The following is a 23050-nucleotide window of genomic DNA, read 5'->3' as shown; positions in this document are numbered from 1 at the left end:
AAAGGGGCTTGAAGGACTGTTTTGAACGCATTTTTTACTTTCTCAGGCAAAAAGGAATCTACTTGGTTAGTGACTGACATCTCTAAGTTGATGACATTAAAGGTTTACACACCACAAAAATCTAGTGTGGTCTTTTGCTCATTTCTCAGATAATAGAATCCTAGATCTTCAGTTCCAAGACTGTATAGTAAGAGGGGGTACAGTTATCACTTCAATTCATGTAAGAATTGGGAAAAATATAACTTCATTAAAAAGAAGCCTTTGACTAAATTTATACTATTTTTTTTCTGGACTTTGAATAAAAAAAAGCCATACTGAGAAAGAGGATTAAGTGGAGCATAAAGTAAGCAATCTAAACCACAGGTGTTTTCCACTATTTGACAATGCAACTTATATTTGAATGTCATGAAGACTAATGGTAGGATCCTTGGCTATATCCACCCTTTTACACCCTGTCTTTTCTTATGCAAAATTTCAATTGATTTTATTAGTTCCTCAATACATTATTTCTGTTCTACTAAAAAATACAATCCTAAAATCTCATATGCTCTGTATACTATGATTCCCTAGGAAATAAAAAGGCAAATATATTTTTTCCAAGGTTACAGAACCTTATTTCAGATAACATCAACAACTAAACCTCCTTGACATACAGTCTGAAGCATTATTAAAAAATGCTAATCAATCCATGAATTTCAGAGCAAGTTGTAAAGTCAGTCCTAGTTTCTTCTTGCAAGTCTGCAATGAAATATTTATGTGTCTGATAGATAACAGACTTCAGCTGCTTGAGATCGATCGACTGAGGTGGGTGAGGCCAGGATGAACACTATGTAAGTGTGCAGTAACTGTGCACTTTTCAGATTGCTAAATTCAAATGCATTTTCAGGTACGAATATGGCCTCCTGACCATGGTTCCCTTCAAGGATTACACACTAAAGGGAGGAAAAGCGTCCCCTCCAAAAAACTGCTGTAATTTGCTGGTTTGTTTCTCAGTTTATAGTATTTGTGCTGGTAGCTAACCAAAATACTGTTTTCTACCATGTCTACTACTGATGACTAACACCCTAGTGCTGGACTCTAGAATTTCTGGATGATATCTACTCCTTAAAAAAGTTGTCTTCCATCTCCTCTCCCCTGAGTCCATCCCCTTACCAAAAGGCCTCAAAGGACAGCAAATCAAATGAAAGCCTGAAATAAATTATTTTCACCAGCCTGCTACAACTGTTTGTGATGGTCTCTGATATCCTTCTGGCCGGGATTTTCGCACGATTTTTTGAAAACATTTAGCAGCAAGGCTAAGAAGACTGTAGGATGCAAAATCTCCTGGCAAATAAGAAAAAACATTGCCAGAGAAAACACAGATTTAAAGCAGGGCAGCATAAGAAAATGCTGGCTGGCATCTATTGTACATGGCAACCCCAGTCAGCAGGTATAGGAAAAAGACCTCTGTAAAAAGTGACAGAGTATTTATTTAGCTATATTAAACCAATTTCCATTTAATAAAATGGGAACTGTTGTGTACAGAATCTCAAGTTGAACCTCCAACAGTATCACCTGGGTCAGATCAGATGAAGTTAAAACCTGTCTCATTTACATAAAGAGTACCAAAACACCCTGCAGACACTTAAGAATCCAGCTAACCCAACAGCTCAGAAAGGCAAGGGGGCAAACACTATCAGTTGAAACAGGTAACCACGTGGTACTCTCAAAAATAGGGCTGGATCCACATAGCACATGATTTGCCATCACAGAGAATGAATTAACAAAAGCAGGTCGAATGCTTTAATACTGAGCAAGACTCTCAAAGCCGAACCAGCCCAATGAGGCTAATCTGTTGAGGTCCTCTCAACAGTCAGCAAGGGAGAACACTGAGAAAACTTACATATGGTTTTGAAGGGAGGTTGAAATTAGAGACTGTTGTCTCCTGGAGGAGCCTTTTTCTCCACTGACTACAAAATACACCAGGGAAACTAACCATAAGTTAAAGTTTTACAAATAGGTCCAACAGGGTACATGCCATACAAGATCACAGAGGACAAATGTCCAGTGTTAGGAGAAAAGAAGACTTGAATCCATGCACAGTAGAGATAAGACAATATATAAGTTATTTATTTATTACACTAGACTTAATACAAAACATTCTTAAGAGTTAGCTAAAGTTTCTCTTCCTTTAGCTCTAGGCTCAAAGACTTGCTTAGTAAAAAATCAGAGATGTAGTCTGCAGTATATAAATGAGAAATGTTGGGAAGCTATGCAAAATATAATCAACTCTGCTTGCTAGTTGCAAGATGATCCCAAAGGAATGAAGCTGTTCATGTCAATCCCTTGAAGCACTTGGTTAAGGCCAGATTCACCAAGCCTTTCAAAAAAGACTACAAGGGAAAGGCAGCCAGAGAAATACTTTACTGCCTGAAGTCCTTCAAGAAAAAGCACGAGCAGTCCTTTAGCACGGAAGAACCACCAGGGTTAGCAACCTTATGTATCAGAGAAGGAAAATCTGTGGGGCTGACACAGACCTTGAAGAGACAGCATATAGGCTGTCTCTTAAATGGGCTTGTGCATTCACACAGCCCTTTGTTACCTTAAAAGGGGGGACCCTTCTGGATTCACAGAGAGAGAACTAAGCCAATTTGCCACCAGGGCAAACCAAAGAAAGCACTAGATTACTGCAGCTACCAAACAGAAACATCTCGACCCATCCCCTTCACAAGCCTTCTTTTTTTAAGGGAAGGAACGGCAGCCGAGCACAATGAGAAATTCAGTAGATAATGTCTTTGCTCTCTAAAGAAGTAATCAGAAACAGCACAATAAAACAAAATAGCCCACAGGTTCTCAACAACATCTGGTGCAGAAAGCTTCATCTCCAGAAACCATAAAAGTTTTATCTTGCCATCCTTTTAGATGGCAATATGCAGTAAGCTTTCTGCCTTTGTGGTTCCTTCTTAGCATTCATTCCTGTGGGTATCTAATTTTTTTTACTGTTACTAAATAAAAGGAATGCTTTTAAAACACAGTCCTGCAGCCATCGCATCCACAACCAGGACATAAGGCTGAAGACTGGCTTTCGATTCTTAATCATGAGTGATGTGCCTGTGATTAGCAGAGAAACTTGCAATCAGCCCAGCTAGATCTTGTACCTGCTCAATTGTTCTCTGCTGTCCACGTCTCTCAGGAGAAAGGCCTGTCAGACAGGATCTGAGAGACAGCAGCAGTCTCTGCAGCTATCGCACTAAGATATACAAAGCATTGTTAATTATAACACAATCAAAGGGCAAGTCCCTGAGCTCGTCACTTCCACTACGTACAAATGAGATTTTTGTTACCATGAACACCTTCTATTAGCTTATGTCACCTCCTGCAGCACCTCATGTGCAAATGTTATAAGAGCACTTTATAGGTTGACAGTTCGAGTTGACAAGTGTAGAGAAAATAACATGACAAGCGTGTGGAAATGACACAAGTATCCCCTTTGTAAGCTTAGCCCCCTAATAAAGCTTGGCAGCTTTCACCTAAAAATTTAAATGATGAAAACTGCTAAATTAAGAAAGGCACCATCTTTTTTTTTTTTTAATCAACAAAATAAATATGAAGAAATAGGAGTTTGCAACAAATAGCTGCAGTGGGAGATGAGCAATAGCATCACCTTTGTCAAAAGTAGCTGTATATATATACACCTGATTAATCAGGTATATTTTTAATTTTTCTGAAGTACTACTGCTTTTCCAGGCATTTACATGTGTGAAAAATAGATAGCTTAACATTCTGCTTGTGTCACCTGAAGGCACATAAAAGCAGGGAGATGAGAAACAAAGAGCTGCTGAAAAACTGCATTAGCAGAATTGTTCCAACCATGATTGACCAAAGATCTAGAAGAGGCAAGGTTTATTAGAGGAAATAACATCTTTTACTGCACCAATTTTATAGCTAGAAAAAACAGACATGTTCTCTGAACACAAACACTTCTTCCAGGATAATTACTTACTAAGGAACAGGCCTTCAAAAGGATTTATGCGCCAAAAGCTTGTTCATTTTTTCCCTCTATTTCAATTAGGCTAATAAAATATATTACCTGTACTGCTCGCATCTTTCTGCGCCATGGTGCAGCACATCTTTTGACAAGAAAAAAAATATCTCTTCACAACGTCTGTGGAATTCAACTCAAGGGGATGATAGATGAATTAACTGATGAAGAATATTCAGTTAAAGGCTGATAGACAAGAGGTTATGATCAGCAGCCCTTCCAGAAAATATATATGTAGCCCTCGGACAAATAAAAACCATTAAGAACGGCAGAACAGCTGCAACAAAGAAAATCTGAAGTCAATTATTTCCCATATCACACTGGAATAATTTCATATGTCAACCCACTGAGCTACAACAGGACTTCTACTTCAGTGAATACAACTGATAACATGAAGTGTGTGTTGCTGCCTGTGCTTTTTATTTTCTTTAATGCATAAACAGTTGCATCAGCTTTACAGGAAACAGCACAGTGGAAAACTGCCAACTATGCACAAATTTAGAAAGACCTACTCTCTTCACTGAGCAAAATGCTTTATGAGGGACTAGATGTGAATATCATTTGCATGAGTAACATCTAGGTGAAGTCAATATGCTTTGCAGGAAAGAATTTATCTTCTTGGGAGGTGTTAAAATATTCACTGCTATTGTAGCTATCAACTATATGTACAATAGTAAGACAAGAATAAGGTGGTGATTTTTTTTCATTCTGTACCAGTTATTTTCACAAGTGCTTGACAGGATATTATTTATTATTAGTATTTTGTTCAAATCAAACAGATTCTTTTTTTACTTTTCCTTAACCTACCCCCCCCTCAAAAAAAAATATTCATACAGCCAACTAAAAAGCCATAAAACCAAAAAAAAGTCTCAAAGATAATTCTTCAAAGATCGATATGTAAAGACCTCACTCTGTTCAACTGAAAGAAGAAAAGATGAAAAAGGTAACTTTGTTTACAATTTACAAGCAGCTTTAATGGACAGAAAAATGCCAGGTACTAAAAGATGCCCTTGATTCTAAGTACAGAAGACAAACTAAGGCCTAATAACTGGAGGTAAAAACACAGTTAATATTAATGTAGAAATTAGGCGTATTTTTTCAAATAGTTTTTGGTTTTGGTTTCTTGCTTTTTTTTTTAAAAAAAAAACAAACCTTGGAATAACCTAGCACATGAAAGTGCAGCTGTTCCATCTTCATACTTTCAATATCATTGTCCTTGACGAGAGGTAACTGGTAGGGTTTTATGATATGTCCTGTACAAAAGGTATGGCCAGAGGATCCAATGGTTCTTTCCAGCTCTAGAAAACTATTAATCCTTTTTTCTGTTGAAACCTGTGGCTACATATGTACCAGGAAGTTGTTAGATACACCACTTGCATACACCTCAGCAAATACTCTGTTCTCTACTCTGTGACCCCACCATCTCTGAAGTTTTGTCATACCACATGCACTGATACTCGCTGTATTGGGTCTGGCTGACATGGAGTTAATTTTCCCTGTAGAAGCCCCTCATAGTGCTGTGCTTTGTATTGGTAGCTAGGAAGGTGCTAAGAACACACCAGCGGTTTGGCTACTGCTGAAGGCTGTCTCTCCAACATTCCACCCTCACCAGGAGGCTGGGGGTGGGCAAGATCTTGGGAGGGGACATAGCCAGGACAGCTGACCCAAACTGACCAAAGGGATATTCCATACTATATGACACCTGCTCAGCAATAATAGCTAGGAGAAAGGTGGAGGAAGGGAAAGCATTCAGGATTTTTACATTTGTCTTCCGGAGCAACCACTACACATACTGAAGTGCTACTTCCCCAGGATGTGGCTAGACGTCGCCTGCTGATGGGAAGTAGAGAATAAATCTTTTGTTTTCCTTTGTTTCCACACATGGACTTTGCTGTTGCTTTATTAAACTGCCTTTTATCTTGACCCACGTGGGTTTTTTTACTACCTTGTTTTCTCCCCCCTCTCCCGTTTCCCTCTCTCCTCCTGAAGATGGGAGTGATAGAGCAGCTTGGTGGGCACCTGGTGTCCAGCCAAGATCAACCCACCACACTTGCTTTCTGCTTGGACACAGCACCACCTCTTACCTTAGTAAACACAAGTACAGGAAAGAACAAAATAGTCTTGTTTTGGTCAGATATACTGTTAGTAAAAATCATTTCCAACAGTTTGTCTAAGACAAAAAATGCTAAAATAGAAGGGATCGCAGGCAATAACACAGGTAATTTTTTCTTCTGTTCATAGATGTATATCTTTTTAATTTATATTCATGAATATTGTTAGATACATAGTCCTATTCAAGTTCATCATTATTGTGAAGCCACCTATAAAAGTCAAAACTTTTAGGATTTCATTCTTCCTTACATTACATATTATTTGAACTTCAAAGTTTGACCATTCCCTACAAACACCTATTAGCATGTGGATTTTGTAACACTAATGTGCAAACCCTGTACGTAGCAACAGTGCCTCAAAATGGAACTCGGGTCTGAAGTGAAATCCTAATTCGCATTAGAATCTGCTAATCCTTTCTGCTCACCTTGAATATGAAAATAACGTGCAGTACATATGTACAAAAGTGTTGCCTGAAGCTGCATTTTTCTACCTTTGAAATATGTAGAATGAATAAAAACAGAAATTTCCTTTGTTATTTGCCAAACAATTCTAAGCTTGAACAAAAGCCATCGACAGAATCGGTAGCATTTGTTGTATCTTTGCTAAACAAATACTGTTTGCCGTCACAACACAGAAACAGAACAACAAGAGATGAGTTTGTTCACCAACTATTAAAACATGCAATAATGATTAAAGCATCCGATCATGAAAAAGTTTTTACTTACCCATAGGATCACTGGCTTTTCTTTCCACACAACAACAACCACCAGGCTCATGAACAATTTAGTTTTGGCAGCCTCATGTGTTAGCTCCAAAAAGGAGAGCTTGATTAAACAAACTGAAGTGTGCATTACAGGGAGAACAGAGGATCCTAAAAACCTTTTATCAGACACCCTGCTGCATGGAATTTTTTAAAAATAAATATTGAACAACAAATATCTTTGAACTTCTCTAGTTAATAGACCTTACAGACCTCCTACAGCGCGGCAAATAAATATGCCTCAAGAAATCAGTGTATCACTTCATACTATTTAATAATGACACAATTGCCTTTGTTATGCAGACTGTATAGAAGGGTGAATGCTATCCGAGAGCAAAGCCATGCATTAATAGTGCCTTCCTTTCTTGTGTTAGTAAGCATAGCATCCCTGCTTCAGTTCTATTCTCTTCCACCTGTACGTCCTTCCAGTAGACAGCCGAGTCCACTTCAAGCATCAAGTTCAGAATAGTTTGGCATCCAGTTTCCCAACTCAAGTTATTAGAACAAGAACTGCTGTGATTCATGAACCATGGCTGAATGGCTGACTATGCCTTTCACTTAAGTTCAAGATTTTTATTCATGTATCTGTACCTCTTTGAAATAAAAACCTCACAAAGACACCAACATGCTGAGATTCAACGTCTCATCTTATCAGTGCCTAATACAGGCCATGAAGAATTTGACATGCACAAACTCCCATCCTAAATCTGTCTATTCTGAAGATTTCATTTGCACAAATAAGCTTTGTAGGTTGCTACTCACTTCTCAGTGGGTTATTCTACTCCTGATTTTGCATCTGGGCACAGAAAAGAAAGAAGGGCATTTTGTGTTTCCATTGTTTTCTTACTTTAAAAATACTAAGATAAATAAAAATATATGCATATTTATGAATGTACACATTCACAAGAACTCAGGAACACTATTTCATGCAAATGTAGCAGTTCTGATCATATCTTGTTACTAAACTGTACTGTTTTGAGGAATTAACCTTACCTCTACTTCCCTTCTCTTAGAAACCTGAACAGTAGCTTGACAGCTAGTCTCTGAAATAGATGTAGTTCTTAACCATTAATGATGATTCTTGTTTGTTTAAGAGACACAAAAATTTTCCCACTGTGATCAAATCATAGAAAATTATCTGCTGCTTTTTAACCTCTTATTCCAGTAGGAAACTATGGAAGTGATTCAGTGTAAAAACAAGTTAACCTACACGTTACTTTGTAGTTCATTGAGAACTAATTTACATTAAGTAGACATTGTGTTACATAAAACACACAACCTTAACACCTGCCTGGGAGCAAGTAACATATGAAACTCAGTCATGACTTCCTTTATTAGTGTTTCTTCCTTCATAATCTTCAACGATTGCGCACACTTCCTCTGACATAGGAACGGGGAATACAAAGAACAACATCCCAAGCTACGGGGAAAGCAAAATTTCCCCAAAGTTACCTTTTGTATGACACAGGGGAAAAAAATTTGTCCCGACTCTCTATTCTCTTGTAATGAGTTTAATAGCATAGGTGTGAACAAAGCGTATTAACTAGGCATCTCAGAAAATCTTTGCATCACTATGAAACGCACCTAATACGACAGCATCAGTTGCAGTCTCTAATCTCCAGCACGAGGCTGTAGTTTGACATGCACTTTAAATTAACAGCAATGCCAAAAAAAAAAAAAAAAAAAAAAGATGTTTTCTCTGCTTGCCACCCTCAACTAGCAATTCCCCTATGCCCACATCGCTCCCTGCAGTGTGGGCCGTGAATACAGGGAACCAAACCAAGGTCAATTGATCCAGCTCTTGCTTGGTTATTTTTGAGCCCAGAATTTTCTGACCAGTAGAAGCCCTGAAGCATTGGGTTAAAACAGAAGTACTGTATGAATAAACAGGTGACACCACAACTTTTCATAATTCCCTTAGAAATACCAACACGTTAGACAAACAGAATTCATCTCAGAAGCTTACTTTTCTATCTGCAGGTATAATATGCTCTCCTATGCACAATTCTGTCCGTAAAACAGCTTGTGGTCTCTACTGACTGATTTTTTCCCCCCCCATCTTTGTCTAAATCCACTTAATACAGCCTCAGTCTTGTTCTGAAACTGTTCATAAATTCGTTTTAATGTGTCACATTTATATTTTTAGATATTGCCCTGAAGAATACCAAATCATTTAAGGAAACAATTCATCACATAAGCCTTAATCACAGAGCAAAGAAAAGAAATATTTCCCACGTTATATGCCTGCAAAATAAGGAACACAACAGTGATGTCTAAACAACAGCTGTGAAAACAGTTGCACCTAGTGAATACCAGGAGAAAGGAGAAAGAGATATAGAAAAAGAAATATTGTGGTCTATTGCATAAAGAGCACATAATTGTCACATCAGAAAGAAGAAAATGTACCTTGTATAAAGATTTGAATTAACAAATTAAGGAAGATGTCAGTGCTGGAGATACCTTGTGATTTAACTTTGATCAGAGTTAACATGAATGGAAGTTACAGGCATAAATCTCTATGAATCAACATGCAAAAATATTCCTTTTCCTTTTTTTCTTTCCCCTCTTACAGGCTCAGAGAAGGTAGTGTTTCAAAAGAAAAGGTATAGCTTTGATAACAAGATCAAATTGCTTTCCATGTCACATCTGTCCTTGAAAAATAAAAACAAAAATGACAACTACTTATTCTCATCTGGAGGGAAAACTCCATTAAAGTGTGACTAATGAAAATACAAAAAAACTTATACTATCATGCAGACTACCACACTTACAGCAGGAAAATTGCATTACTTCCCTCTATCAGCTGAAATGCCCGACAGGTTGTTGTCAACAATGCATATTTTACAGGCTGCCTTATTTTCCTCTGAACAACGTCCCTTAAAAGGGATATTCATCAAAAATAAGACTAACACCTGGATTTCAATATTTTAGGTAACAGAAAGGTTACAAATTTTTCTTGGCAACCAGTTCTGTCAGCTCTTGACCTGTTTAGTTCTCAGCTTCTCCCCCAATTCCTGCCTGATTTACAAAAATATAGAAAGCCTCTCCCCTCTTTCCAGCTCCTTCCACTGACCCACCTTCCATCCTCTTAACTTTCAGAGCTCCATTAGCCCCAAATTTCCTCTAAACTTCTTTCTTTACAAATACTTCATTGCTTCCTTTTCCACATTATCTACAGTGAACTCCACTCCATACTTAATCTCATTTTTCTTACCTTCCACCCTTCCTCTCATCATCAACGTTTCATAATCCTCCCCATTTTCTAATGGGAACAAAGCCTATCCTTCAGTAAGTCCTAACCTTTCTTTATCCTCCTCACTCCTGCCTGGATCAGGTCCCCGCTTTCCCCACTCCCACTCCAGTAAGGAGCCAGATTCCAAAATTTGGCTAATTTATAAAGACAAAAGTCTGCCAGGGTAACAGTCTGCCAAGTCTGCAGATTTATAAAGATAATTTCATTTAACTAAGTGTTCCCTCTCAGTATTTACTCATTTTACTTTGCACAGCACAAGTTTCACGGTGCTAATTTTGGGATAATTTCTTCAAAATATATTCCAAACACTTAAAAACTTACCATTTCAGTTTTGACTAAGTTGAAACTGGAGGGTTTTCCTTTTATCGACTAAAACATGCCAAAAAAAAAGATGACAAGAGACTTCTTATGCAAACGCAAACTTGTGATTTTTGGAGCAGTCAAAAGTAACCTCATTTCCTTTGATACACTCTAAAAAGTTATCCAGTAAAGAATCTTGTAGGAGTCGTTTTTTGGAGACAACGTGAGTTTTGCTACAGCACTGCCTGTTTTACAGGATCAGATGTAACAGGGTGGGTATGTGGGAGGAACTTAAAACATGCATATGAATAAAAAGCAGTTAAGTAAGAAAAAAACAAAGCCCTTCTTTTCACCCACGATATATCTGACCAATAGAAATAGACTTTGGTGAACAATCTTCCATTAGCCTTGGATTGACTAAAACTCCCCATCCTGTTGCAAACATTCAAGATCTTGAAGCAGGCTGTTACCAAACATTTTAACTCCCCTACCCAGGTTTTCTTTGGCATCAAACACTGCATTTTAAGTAAGTGTAATGCAATGAACTGCTGCAGCTATTACTAACTACTACTTCTCAAATACCAATGTTCCTCTGACTGCAAATCAGCTTCAAATCACAACAACTATCCAGAATATTTATGTAACTATAAATCGTAGACAATTATCTGACACCAATATTCTTCAAATTCAAGAAAGCTTCTCAAAGCACAAAAATGAAAGATGTTTGTTTCTTTATTAAGAATTCAAACAGAAAAAATACACATTCCTGTCCTGAATTTGAAGTGTACTGATTTCAGAAAGGTTTGTGTTTTTTGGGTGGTTGTCTGTGTTTTTTTTAATGAAAACATCTACTCAGTGAGTTATGAAAATTTAAAAAGAAAGATATTAAGCTATTCACTAGGCTTATATTATTTCAATGAATTTTATTAGTTTTACTGAATGAATGCTATGCATACAGAAAATTACTCTGAGGCAACAAAATGTGTTTTACAATCTCATTCCTTTCCTGAATGATATATATTAGCCTATTTCTCCATTAAAACGTTAATTAACCTAGATAGGCATTCCCAAGCCTAATTTCCATATATCAATCAGTAATATAGCATGCAAAATGTAATCTTAAGTCTTTAATGGCCTAGCATGCACTTGACTCTAAATCAGAAAACACTCTTGTTCTAAATGGCAAGCTTTTGGGCTCGGCAGCTAGTTTTCCAGCCACCGCCACGTCCTTAACCCAGGGTTCACCTAACATTGCCTCCAGCAACACACTGGCGAGACAAGAAGGACTGCAAATATAGTGACCAAACAAGTGACCCAACAGCATTTCCATTTCTCATCCCATTACCTTCTTTTTATCAATCAAAGGGATCAAAGGCCTGGAAGAAGCACCCTACCCTGAACTGCTATAGCCTGGGGGAGAAAATACCATATTTATGCTGATTTTATTCTCACATAAGCAAAAGAATACAGATAGGCAGCTTACAGTAAAGCATTGCAGAACTCTTACCACAAAGACAGTCCTTGGTCACACTGTTAGAGGGACCTACACAGCAGGAAACAGTGTGAGCAAGAAATGACAGGAGCTAGTCACTCTATGAACAAGACTAGGGCAATTTTCAATTTTTATTTTCATAAAAACCAAGTGAGTGTAAAACTACCTGTGAATCATCTGACCTACACCTTGAAAGACCCAAGATGGTTTAATTTGTATTCACAAGTCATAAATTTCAACTTCAATGAATTAGCTCTCCGTTAGGCGTCTCCCTTAGAGAAGTCACCTAGTGATTTCTGTTTCCTGTTGTATGCATTATTTGCATATGCTAACCTAAGCAGATACACCACAGATGCAAAAAAACCGCCAGTGCTAAGGGCATCTCCCAAGATAAAAGACATGACAGTAATCTTCCAGTGCACAAAAAGAATTAATTTACTTTTTTTTCCCTTATGAACTACTTTGTTACCAATACTGAATCGAAAGATTTTTCCACTTATGCATAATCTGTAAGTACGTTACTAATTGCATAGAGACCCCTCTTTTAAATAAAATTCAAGTGTAGTAATTGAAATATAGACATTAGATGAGCCACCCTAGGTCACACAACCCTATAACCTATCTCCACCAATGATAACTCTCAAGTTCCCCTGACCTGTGTCCCTTCTACAATGAGAAAGGGATCCCAGTATGCAAGCACAGAGTTGTACCTCCGATTGTACTACCTCTTCTGATTCCTTCAGAAACATCTGTTAGGGTCCTAGTTGCCTCCTTCCGCCCTTACACTTCTACCTTCCCATTCACCATTGTAGCATGTCATAGGAGCTCCCCATCAACCACCTCCTTTCTCTGGCACACCTGATCCATACAGTAGGATGGGGAAATATAAGAGGGTGCGTGTACACACAGGGATCATCCCAATTCCTGTGAGTTTACAGTTTCTTCCCACCCCAGCACGTCTCTGCAGGCAGAGCATGACTGGGCAGAGCCCACTGGCACAAAAAATGAATCCGGAGTGCAATGGGAGCTGTCAAAGGAGCTCTGTTCAGTATTCCCTGCAGCTCTCTGTCCTTGCATTTCAACCTTGGACTCTCATCTCTTCCCAGTGTCAAAGCGTTTAGAGCATCTGACACATGAGGGTGGTCATGGAGAGTAATGAAGACAGAGCCAAACTCCTCTTAGTGGTGCCCAGTGAGTAGATAAGAAAGAGCAAATTGAAATACGAGAAACCCAAGAAAATGCTTTAGGTTTTTTAAACCATAAGGGTAGACAAGCACCTGGACAGGTTGCTGAGAGAGGTTCTGGAGTCTCCACCCTCAGAGATATTCAAAACCCAATGGTTTTGAATAACTCCTGGGTAAATCCTAACTGACCCTGTTTTCAAGCAGAGGTGTTGGACCAGACAATCTCCAGAGGTGCCTTCCAGCCTCAGTGATTCTGTTCCTCTCCTACTACTGATTAATGTATTGTGAGAGCCAGTAGGGAATATTGATTAGATTTGTTAGAGGATTGTTTAATCCTTGGTAAATCCCTGGTCCCTCTCTCGTCTCCACAGCATGAAGGCCACTGAGCAGAAGGTAAAGGTCTTCACCACAAACGAGTTGTTTCTTTGGGCATGGCATGTCAGTGGTGACATACAGGTTTTAGTAGCCCGTATACACAAACGGACTGAAGACCGCAGAATGTTTGGGGTTTTTTTTTTTTTCCAACAACACTGCATAACAATTTTGCTACAGTACTTGCCAGTACTCAGAACATGTTGTGCTTGTGGAAAACATGATAATGAGCAGGAAAGTAAAATGCTAAAGTCAAAATAAAACAGACAAAGAACAAAGCTGCTTTTGCTTGACAAATACAGTAATCTGTTTAAACAATATTGGTCATCATTGCGTATTTTAACACATTACCAGATATTTCTGTGTAGAAAGAAATCTTTCCCTTCATGTGGGAAAATAAATCCTTGAAAATATCAACTCAAAAGATCAGTAGCTTTGCAAAAAGCTTGCTCTTAATATTAAGTGGCAAGAACGTTTGGGGACTGTAGTGAAGACTAGCACAGAAGTGTGTTTTGTTAGAAAAATCCATTAATTGGGTGTGGTTTACACTTACATTTTTGAGTCAATAAACAGCTAAGTATTCCAGAAAAATATGAAATCAAAAAATAGACATAACACATTACAGAGGACACCTGTCTGTAGTTTCAGAAGTAAATCTCCCTGTAAATTAGTTCTGACAATACTTACAGCAAGTACTCCTGTATTAGAATTTCAGAAGAAAATAGCTTATTGTGCTTTGCTTGCTTGGCTTTTGCTTTACCTATTAAACTGCCTTTACCTCAACCCACAAGTTTTCGCACTTTTACCCTTCTGAGTCTCCCCTCCATCTCGCTGGAGAGAGTATGCGAATGGCTGTGTTGTGCTGAGCTGCCCGCTGGGGTTAACCCATGACAGAACCAAAAGAACTAATTCTGCCTTATTTTCACTATGTAACAACACATGCATCCACTACCATGATTACTCTGGGATTTAAAATTTCTAATAATTCCTTCTACTTTCTACCTGTATTAACATAAGTCTATTAAATTGGAATAATTACACTGGCACTTTTTTGGGCTAGAATGATTATGTCCTTAAAGAAGTGCATAGAACATTATAGCATAAGCATTAAGTCACATCTAGAGTAATTTCTGTTAGTTACTTAATCTCGAGAATTAATTCGAAGTGTCTAACAACTGCCATCTGATTTTTACAAGCTCTTAATATGTTAAGAAATGTATATTACACTACAGACATTAATTTCCCACAGGGTGTTTAGCTGTAAAGCTTCTAGTTGACTTGACCTAAAAATCACAGACAAAATGCTTAAATCCCAATTTGACGTTTCCATTTTTTTTAAATGCTAATAGTATGTGAAAGGCACTTTCTCCATGCTAAAAAAAGAATACAAGGCCCAAATTATTACTTGCCTACAATCAGCAGTTTATTCCTATTTAGATAGCACTGTTCGGCCTTATACTATCAAAGTACTCCTGACAGTTCTTGCTTTAAGTGGCTTCCATAGTTTCTTTCCACAAAGGAGCAAAACGCCAAATTCATTGGAAAAGGGGAAATTTTGTTACGTTAGTACAAAGCTAGTTATAAATGAATGCTGTCAAGTCCACTTCACATGAAGGGTGAACCACTGCCTTACAGGGTTTGCTTGAACAGTTCAATAAGAATTGATGTTCCTAAATATTCTCCCTTGAGAAGCCCAGCATAGCAGAGATGAATTTGAATTAAGCAGAAATCCCATAATTCAGACACAAAACAAAACGTTACATCTATTTTAACTATGAAAAAACTTCTGTGAACATCACAGATACCAGAGATAATATATGTACAAGCAAGTTAACAACAGGTTGCAGTTATTCAGAGAAAATATAACCTTGTTAGTTCTAAAGAAGGTTGTGCAGAGGACATTAAAGGAGTGTGCGATTACGTGGTTCATATTTTTATAACACTTTTCGTATATCTGAAAGAGGTTGTTTTGTTTGGGGTTTTTTTTTTTTAACCTGAACTGAAACACTGAGCACTCAAGCCCTTCCCATAACCTTTCATTCACTGCGTTTCCAGTGCAGGCCATCAAGAGAGAAGCTTATCTGCTGTTAAGACATGAATCATTAAAAACCAGTTTGGAGATAGAGAGTGTATCCCATAAGGGTTTTCTCAAGCCTCTACAGGTCACGTTTATGGGTCACAAAACCAAGCACCTTCAATTCCACTTTTAAGTCTACTGGTCACCCACGGTAACTCATAAACCATTCAACTTATGCATTTTCAATAGCATCTTCCACCTAATGTGTTAGCCACAGATTGCATAAAAATCTCAGCTTCCAAATGGTCTCCGCATAGACTGTCAGAAGGTGTGAAGCTGAAGGTCAAGTCCATACTCAAGGAGAAAAGTGTGGGAGAAAATAATGTGAAAGCAACCAGGAGCAAATATGAAAATCACTTCAATCCCCTCTAGACTAGCAGCCAACCTAGTTTTACCCATTCTCAGTGCTTCATCAACACCAGGAAAATATCATACTGTTCAGCATAGAGAAAAAGGAAACATAAAAAACATTTAAGCCCTTATTTACATACATTCAGCGAAGTCCATGGAGGCACAGGATCCTGTTGTTTCTCTCATGATGTGACAATTGGGTTAGAACTGGTGCTTGGTAATAAGACTACTCAGGAGACATTGAAAATAAAGTAATCTGTGAGAAGCACCAATCACGCTTTCATGAGTTGCGGATCTGGATACTGCTTCATAACGTACGATATCAAATACAAGGACAGATTTGAATACAGTGGTTTGAATAATCACTCCATCATTGCACGTACCATTTCTGAAGGACACTAGCAACCTGACTATTAATTGCTAAGTCACCACAAATCACCTAGGTAACAAAACCTAGGTACAGTTACTCACACAGAAGATCCAGGACACCTAACTAGAATTTAGGCACCAGCTGCTAATTAGATAATTATCACAAACAGGCATTCCAACAAGGAGCCATAACACATTTCCATTAAAGTGACCTATGTTTTGCCTTTCTGCTCCCTCCAGAGAAACACTAGGAATCTCAAACACTTGCAGTTTATATATCTGTTGCTAGTATCTCATTATTTGCATGTCAATCACTGACCTTTTTTGTCTTCCCAAAGTTTCAGCCAGCCCTGTCTACATTAAATTAGTCAATTATTAATTTTACAAATTTTACGTTTAACTGACATATTCAACTCCTCCCATTATCAAATAGAACGCTGCAGTAGCCCACAAAATATTACCCTGTATTCCAACACTGGTTTTTGCATATACTGTTCTTAATTTATGTTGCAAATATACTTACTGAGATGTAAGGTACTCAGAGCATCCCCACATAGTATGCACAGTACAAGCATGAGAAAAAGGGGGTTTTGCCCAAGTGCCAGCATTGGATGGATAAGTAAAAAACCTCAGTAACACAGCACCAGCATGCATCTTGAAAAATTGTCTTAGTTCAGGGTTGTGTTGTTACTTACAGGCGAGGCAAAAAAATAAAATGGAAACTGAGAAAGGAAATGAAGAAACTCTTGTGGTAACTGCAGTTACTCTAGTGCATGATAGGCAGTGTGGGTGAACACATGAATGCAACTATTTGACACTTTGACAAGTGGGCAATGAAGACTTGTATCACTGTTAAAGCTGAGGGGAAAAAAGCTGGGATGACCTTAGGCCATGAAAGTCCTTTAACTGGCAACAAACGGTTTTATCTAATATAGTGGAACCATGGGAAAGACGCAGAGAAAGAAATGGCACAGTCAAAGCAACAATCCAGAAAAATAAGTTGTGCAGCTCTAATTGGACTGACACAAGTAGGCAAGGCTGCCTTGCTCTAGGCAAAATGAGAGGACGATGCAGCACTGAGGGCAAGCATAAAAATTTTCACCTGCAAGGATAAAAACTTGTAGCTAAATTTAAGAAATGAAAACCAGGCAATATTTAGAGAAGATTCAGTTACAAGAAACTGAAGAAAAACCTGTGCTCAAGAGAGTACCCAAAGAAACACGGGACTGCAGAAGAGAAAGGACAGTGGTAATGTTCACCCACTGAGGCAGGAAAAAGTTGAAAAATTAGGTTTCTTTTAGTCATATAGCACATACACTGATAGCGAGGTGTGGACAACGGAGCAGTCACAAAGCCAAACAATAATTTTCTTTGTAAATAATTGCAGAGAGACATGTCTGTGACAGTCAAAGGTAAGTGGGCAGTCTTGTTCTACTGCATGGATGCAGTCATATTTCTAGACAAAGTAAAAACGCATGTGTGCATACGGCACAGTGCAGCTCACATCTTGAAGGTGGGCACTGTGGTAGAGGGGCTCCAACAATCCTCTGAACTTTTTTTAAACTTGCAGTAATATACAGTTACTTTTATTCATATGCTCATGACTATCTGGTTTTAACAACTGACTATAATTTGTTAGCATTTCAAAATCTCTATCAGCAGCTTTTAAAAAAAAAAATCAGCAAATTTTTTTTTTTTCCCCCTTTTTTTACATTTCCTTTTTAGTACTGGCAAAAGTGGTATTTAGGATAGTCATCTTTCCACATTAGCCACACTCCTCAATTACTGTTAATTCTAAGTACTGTAATAAGTCAACTCTTTTTTCCTGCTGTTCTGTCTCCTACTCCTCTTAAAGAATCTACTTACAGTGATCTGGGGGTCCAATCCTATTTTTTTTCCAATGTGGTTATTCTAATTCTCTCCTACATTTCAACTACCCACGTTTACGTTCTTTTTCATTGGTCATGCAGGGCTGTGTATTTCCTGCCATTTCAAGTCTTTTACCACCCTGGTTTGCATTTTCGTGTCTTTATTTTTGCCTCTCTTACACATTGGAAAAAAAGAACCACCTAGCTGGAGAACAGAGAGGTCAGCCATTGCCTCTATCAATCTTCTGAGACATAGTTAACTAGTCTATATGTTACATCTAGATATTTAAAGTTGTAATCGATGACTTCATAGTTGGTACGTTTGAATGACCAGGATTTCTATAGCAATATGAATCTCTTTAAATTGCATCAGTCTCAACAATATTCATTTGGAAAGGGTCTAGTACACTACACAGGCTAATCAGCATTAAACCGTTCCTAAAATGTTCTGAATTGCAGTTTTCGCATTTTGTGTAACTATGTACTACTGAAGTCGAAAACCAGTTTTAGTGAGATGATGGCATCTTGTGGCAGAAATCGGTCACTGCAAGAATGACAGCTTTGAAACTATACTGATAGAAAACACACATAATTAGCGATCTAAGCAGTCAATCTCAAGCGTCTGTTTCTTTTCAGTATTTACATTGCTATGAAATTGGCACATTTGCAGAGTTATTTTGAACGACTTTTTTCTTTCCCTACATCTCATTTATGAGTAGCATTGCTCCTGTCCAGATTATAAATTACTTTCAGCATCTCACAAGTCAGTTAATGCCACTCTCGGGGGATGTGGTGACCATCTGCAAGGAAAGGGTATCTTCCACAGTACAAAGCTTCTTCAATCTAACACGACGGCTGGATGATGCCAGAAAACCAGCATCTGCAGCTACTACCCCTCACTCAATGCTGCAGAGAAGAACAGAAGAGCAACGCTGCCCTCGTCAGGGAGGCCTCGGCAATCCCCCAGCAACTTGCCATCCCTTAAATACCTGTGGTTCATTTTCTTCCAAAATTGAACAAAACGAATACAGATAGCCACAGAAGAGTGACAAATGTTTTTCTAGGCACCCAAGAAAGTTAGGTTAAGGTTTTTAACAATACTTCGTTTAGCAACTCCAATTCTTTACCTAGTATTTATTCTTCATTAGTATCATTCACTGGTAACAATCTGCTACTGTGGTGTTAAATATTAATTGCTTGTGACAAGTATTTTGAAGAGGCATTTTTACTGTTCAGATATGTATTATGACGAACATTCAGTTCCTTAAATTTTTAATTCCTTTTCTTCCAGGGAACTCTGCTTATTCTTTTGCCTTCTGGTTGTTTGGGGTGGGGGTGTTTGTTTTACTACTTCTTAAACCTCACATTTTACTAAAAAAAGCTTTCATCTAGCATTTTTCTTAACATATGAAGATGATATCCATATGCATTGGGAGAAAAGCAGGAATAATTTTACCTTCACTCATGAGCATGCCCAGTAATCTTGACGGTAAAGTTCTTGCTCTGTGACTAATACAAATAAGCATGAGCAAACACTTGTGAATTTGCGGCCAATCTGGCTAAGGGAAGTGGAAGAAAAAAAACAAACTCGTGGGTTTCATACACAAAACATCAAAGTGACTCAAATCACCACCTATTCCCCATGCACACTGTGCTTATTTCCTGTTGTTACCATGCTGTCACCTTCCCAGTCCCATCATTGATACAGGGCTAAACAGAATGAAGTGCTACGTCACCAGTGTAGCCTAGTATTTAAATTCGAGACCTGTCGAATAGCTTGGGTCTAACAACCCAAATAAGGTTTACAGGCTTGAGCCAGGGTTAACCAGCTTTTTAGGGCAGGAACTATATCTGCATAAATGCTCTGTATGCCTACATGAAACAGCATCTTTAGAAGTCATCAAGTTCTTTCTGGCTTCGAAAAATAAGATGCTATTCACTGATACTTGGATGCGGACTTCCTGCAAAAACAGAGAAACATGCTATAACTATATGCTTTAAACAGCACAAAGGTCTCTCCTACTGTTTAGCAGTTCCACATCTTTATTTTTATGCTGTATTTCTGGGTGTAATAATTCAACGAGAAAAAAAATTAAAAAATCAAGGGTTTTTTTGTTGAAATAAATTTTGCATTACTGTACTATTTCATCTGACAAGTTGGCAACAATTTAGAAACAAGAAAGGCAGATGTATAATATCTTCTCCTTCCTAAAATTAATTTGCCTCCTGCACTTTCAGGTAGTATAAAATTAATCAGTGAATACTGATAAATCTGCACTATCTCTAGTGCTAAGAAGAGAATAATCTTGTCACTGAAGTGTAAGTAATCCTATCTGCCCAGGTTACAGAAAACAAGCATACAGGCAAGCATTTCTGTAAAAGGCACCAAGCAACTCCGTTTTAGTTGAGTGTTTGTAGTGACCATTGCTTGAGGACACCAGTACACTGGAAAACCTGTTGTGCATCGGCCGTACATAGTAAGAATGTGCTCAGTACTGATGTAATTTTCTCCTGCCATCCACAGCAGCATTTGTGAGACCAGCCACAAAGGAAGGTTTGGATGGTACATTCAGACACAGGGGGGAGATTTACCACGACAAAAGACAGATTTCAATTTCACATCCTCTTGAGAAACTCCCAAACCCCAATTTCCCGCCACAGCTTCCGTAAGTGGAATTTGCACTAAATCAGATCCTTCTCTTGGGATCTATATTTAAATTACCAACCAGGAACTAGTACGGGGAGCCTCACAGAGGAAGACAATTTTAGCCTTCATCGGCTTCCCGGGTGAGAGAGAAAACATTACATTTAGTGGCAGCCAAAGCAGCACACAGTCATAAAAGTTGTCTAACTAATGGTATGAGTTGTTGAGTTTTTGTATTAGCCTGTGAAACTACACCAAAAGCGTACATCACTGGAAATCTAACATCAGTTTCACACCTCTGAAAAACAGCAAAAATTCTCTTACATAAGACAGTTGTGTTCACATCTGAGTCTCTCAGACATGTGTCTGGTCCTTCAACATTGTAACATAACATCTATTATGTAAACCTGAAAAGGAAAAGCCCCTTTATTTATACATCTGTTTAGCAACTCTAGGCAGCAGTAAGAAACATGGGGCATTTTGTTTTCTATGGAAAACTGTTCTCAGATATAGGTACAAAATGAATCCTCCTTTTTTCAGCTAGCAAGTTGAATAAAGTACCTCAAACTAATAATGGCCGTAAAAGTTGTTTCAGTGATTTCTATAAGGTAAAAAGCGGATGCTGTAGGTGTTTAATCTTAGCATCTTTATTATTCTCACTGGAGAACACATTTGTAAGTATAAATTACACTCAGCCTAAAATATTTATTCTCACTGGCTAAAGGAAAGCACAAACTTGTCAGTCAGTCAGTTCCTTCTACTATTCTTTCACTAGGAGAGGTTTCAAAAGTACTCTCCTGCAGTTATATGATCTGCCTTAGCCTTTCCAGTCCTCTGGACCCTCAGGTGTTCTCAGCAGAGATCGTTTCCTCTCCTCCTTACCTTGTGCTCAGAGTGAAAGCATTCAAACTCATCACCCATTTCGAAAGGGACCGCTCAGACCTTTCACGTGAGCCTCCTTACAGACAACTTCCTCTGTATCCAACTTCTGGTCTGAATCTCATCTCACTTACGCCAGAAGTGAGTCGAGGAAATAACTAACGCAGTAACAATAAAACATTGCCACAGAGTAGCCCGCTGAATTTAACCTCGTAAATAGTAACACTGAATTTTGCTACTGTTCCCCTCTCCATTTTTCTCCCAAGCAAATCAGCAAAGCATTACAAGGAGAGTATCTTCACAGAAAATATACAAAGCTTTTCACAATGGCATGCCCTGAAAAAAATACTTCTAATACCTGCAGCTGAGCCTGGATCACAGTTTGGAAACATGAAACGGCATTTAGGTTGTTTTTTGGTTTGGTTTGGTTTTTTTCTCCTTTCTTACCAGCAGCAACTTGTAAAGTTCTCTTGTAAAGTTGCTGCTTCTCATTACAGTTATGCTAATCACAGAAAAATAAAAACTTTCGCATATGGGAATAAACTCACCATGCTGTTCATTTTTGAAGAGGATGAACTTGCTCTCTGCTTCCGTAGGCTGTTAAGCTCTTCTGTATTTCCATCCTTTGGTTTTATGATCAGCCGACTGCCTCCAGCAGTACCTTCTGAAGAGGATCTCAGACGTTTCTCAACAAATCTGCCTTCTCGGTATGGACTGAAGCTATTGGCAAGATCAACTATGAATAGAAAAGCAATCAAAAATCATTACAGATAGAGAATGTAGAGAATTATTCTCTACAAGTGTTTTCTTAAGGAGAACACTGCTTTGCTTGAAATATTTGCATTGAATCGCAATTGCACAGATGTTCTGTAGAAAGCAGATCCTGCTTATCTAGATAAAAGCATCCCCTGGGCCACCAGTTCTCTGTTCAGCTCCCAGTGACTAGGACACTCAGCACACTAGAGTCCACAGCTCCTAACAGAATCCAGAGGGCTTGTTACTCCATCCTTTCCTTTCTCCCCTTGTTGTCAAGACACTTCCAAACCACTGTTCAGTAAAATCCACCAGAGACACTATCTCTGGTCCACTGGTGCCAAAACCCAACCTGCCCTATCCCGCGTTCTGAGGCAAGTCCAAGTTTTGTAGGGCCAGATCACAGCTTTGTTACCATTCCATAGACATTGGTTTTGATTTCTCTTTGGCCTTCCTAGCTCAGCTCTGCTTCTGCGCACTTCAAATTCAGCCATCAAACTGAATCCCCGTCCCCACCTCATGTTAAACAATAACACATCAGAAGAAGAGGAGGAAAATTACATTTTGAGATGTTAAGGCAAATATAGAGATGGGGAAATAGAAAAGCATAACAAC

The 23050-nt window shown here is 38.4% G+C and overlaps 1 protein-coding gene across 6 annotated transcripts in view; it reads right to left on the bottom strand.

Moving 5' to 3' along the window:
- CCSER1 (coiled-coil serine rich protein 1) overlaps positions 1–23050 on the bottom strand; it is a 695545-nt gene that overhangs the window by 596920 nt on the left and 75575 nt on the right. For all 6 annotated transcript variants that reach the window (XM_054203343.1, XM_054203348.1, XM_054203347.1 and 3 more), the window contains exon 3: positions 22231–22418. In XM_054203343.1, coding sequence (XP_054059318.1) covers positions 22231–22418 — 188 coding nt within the window. The remainder of the gene's footprint in view (positions 1–22230; positions 22419–23050) is intronic.

Source organism: Rissa tridactyla, chromosome 5 (assembly GCF_028500815.1).
Source record: "Rissa tridactyla isolate bRisTri1 chromosome 5, bRisTri1.patW.cur.20221130, whole genome shotgun sequence".
NCBI lineage: Eukaryota > Metazoa > Chordata > Aves > Charadriiformes > Laridae > Rissa > Rissa tridactyla.
Note: the sequence above shows the minus strand (reverse complement) of the source record. Positions and strands in the feature narration are given on the sequence as shown.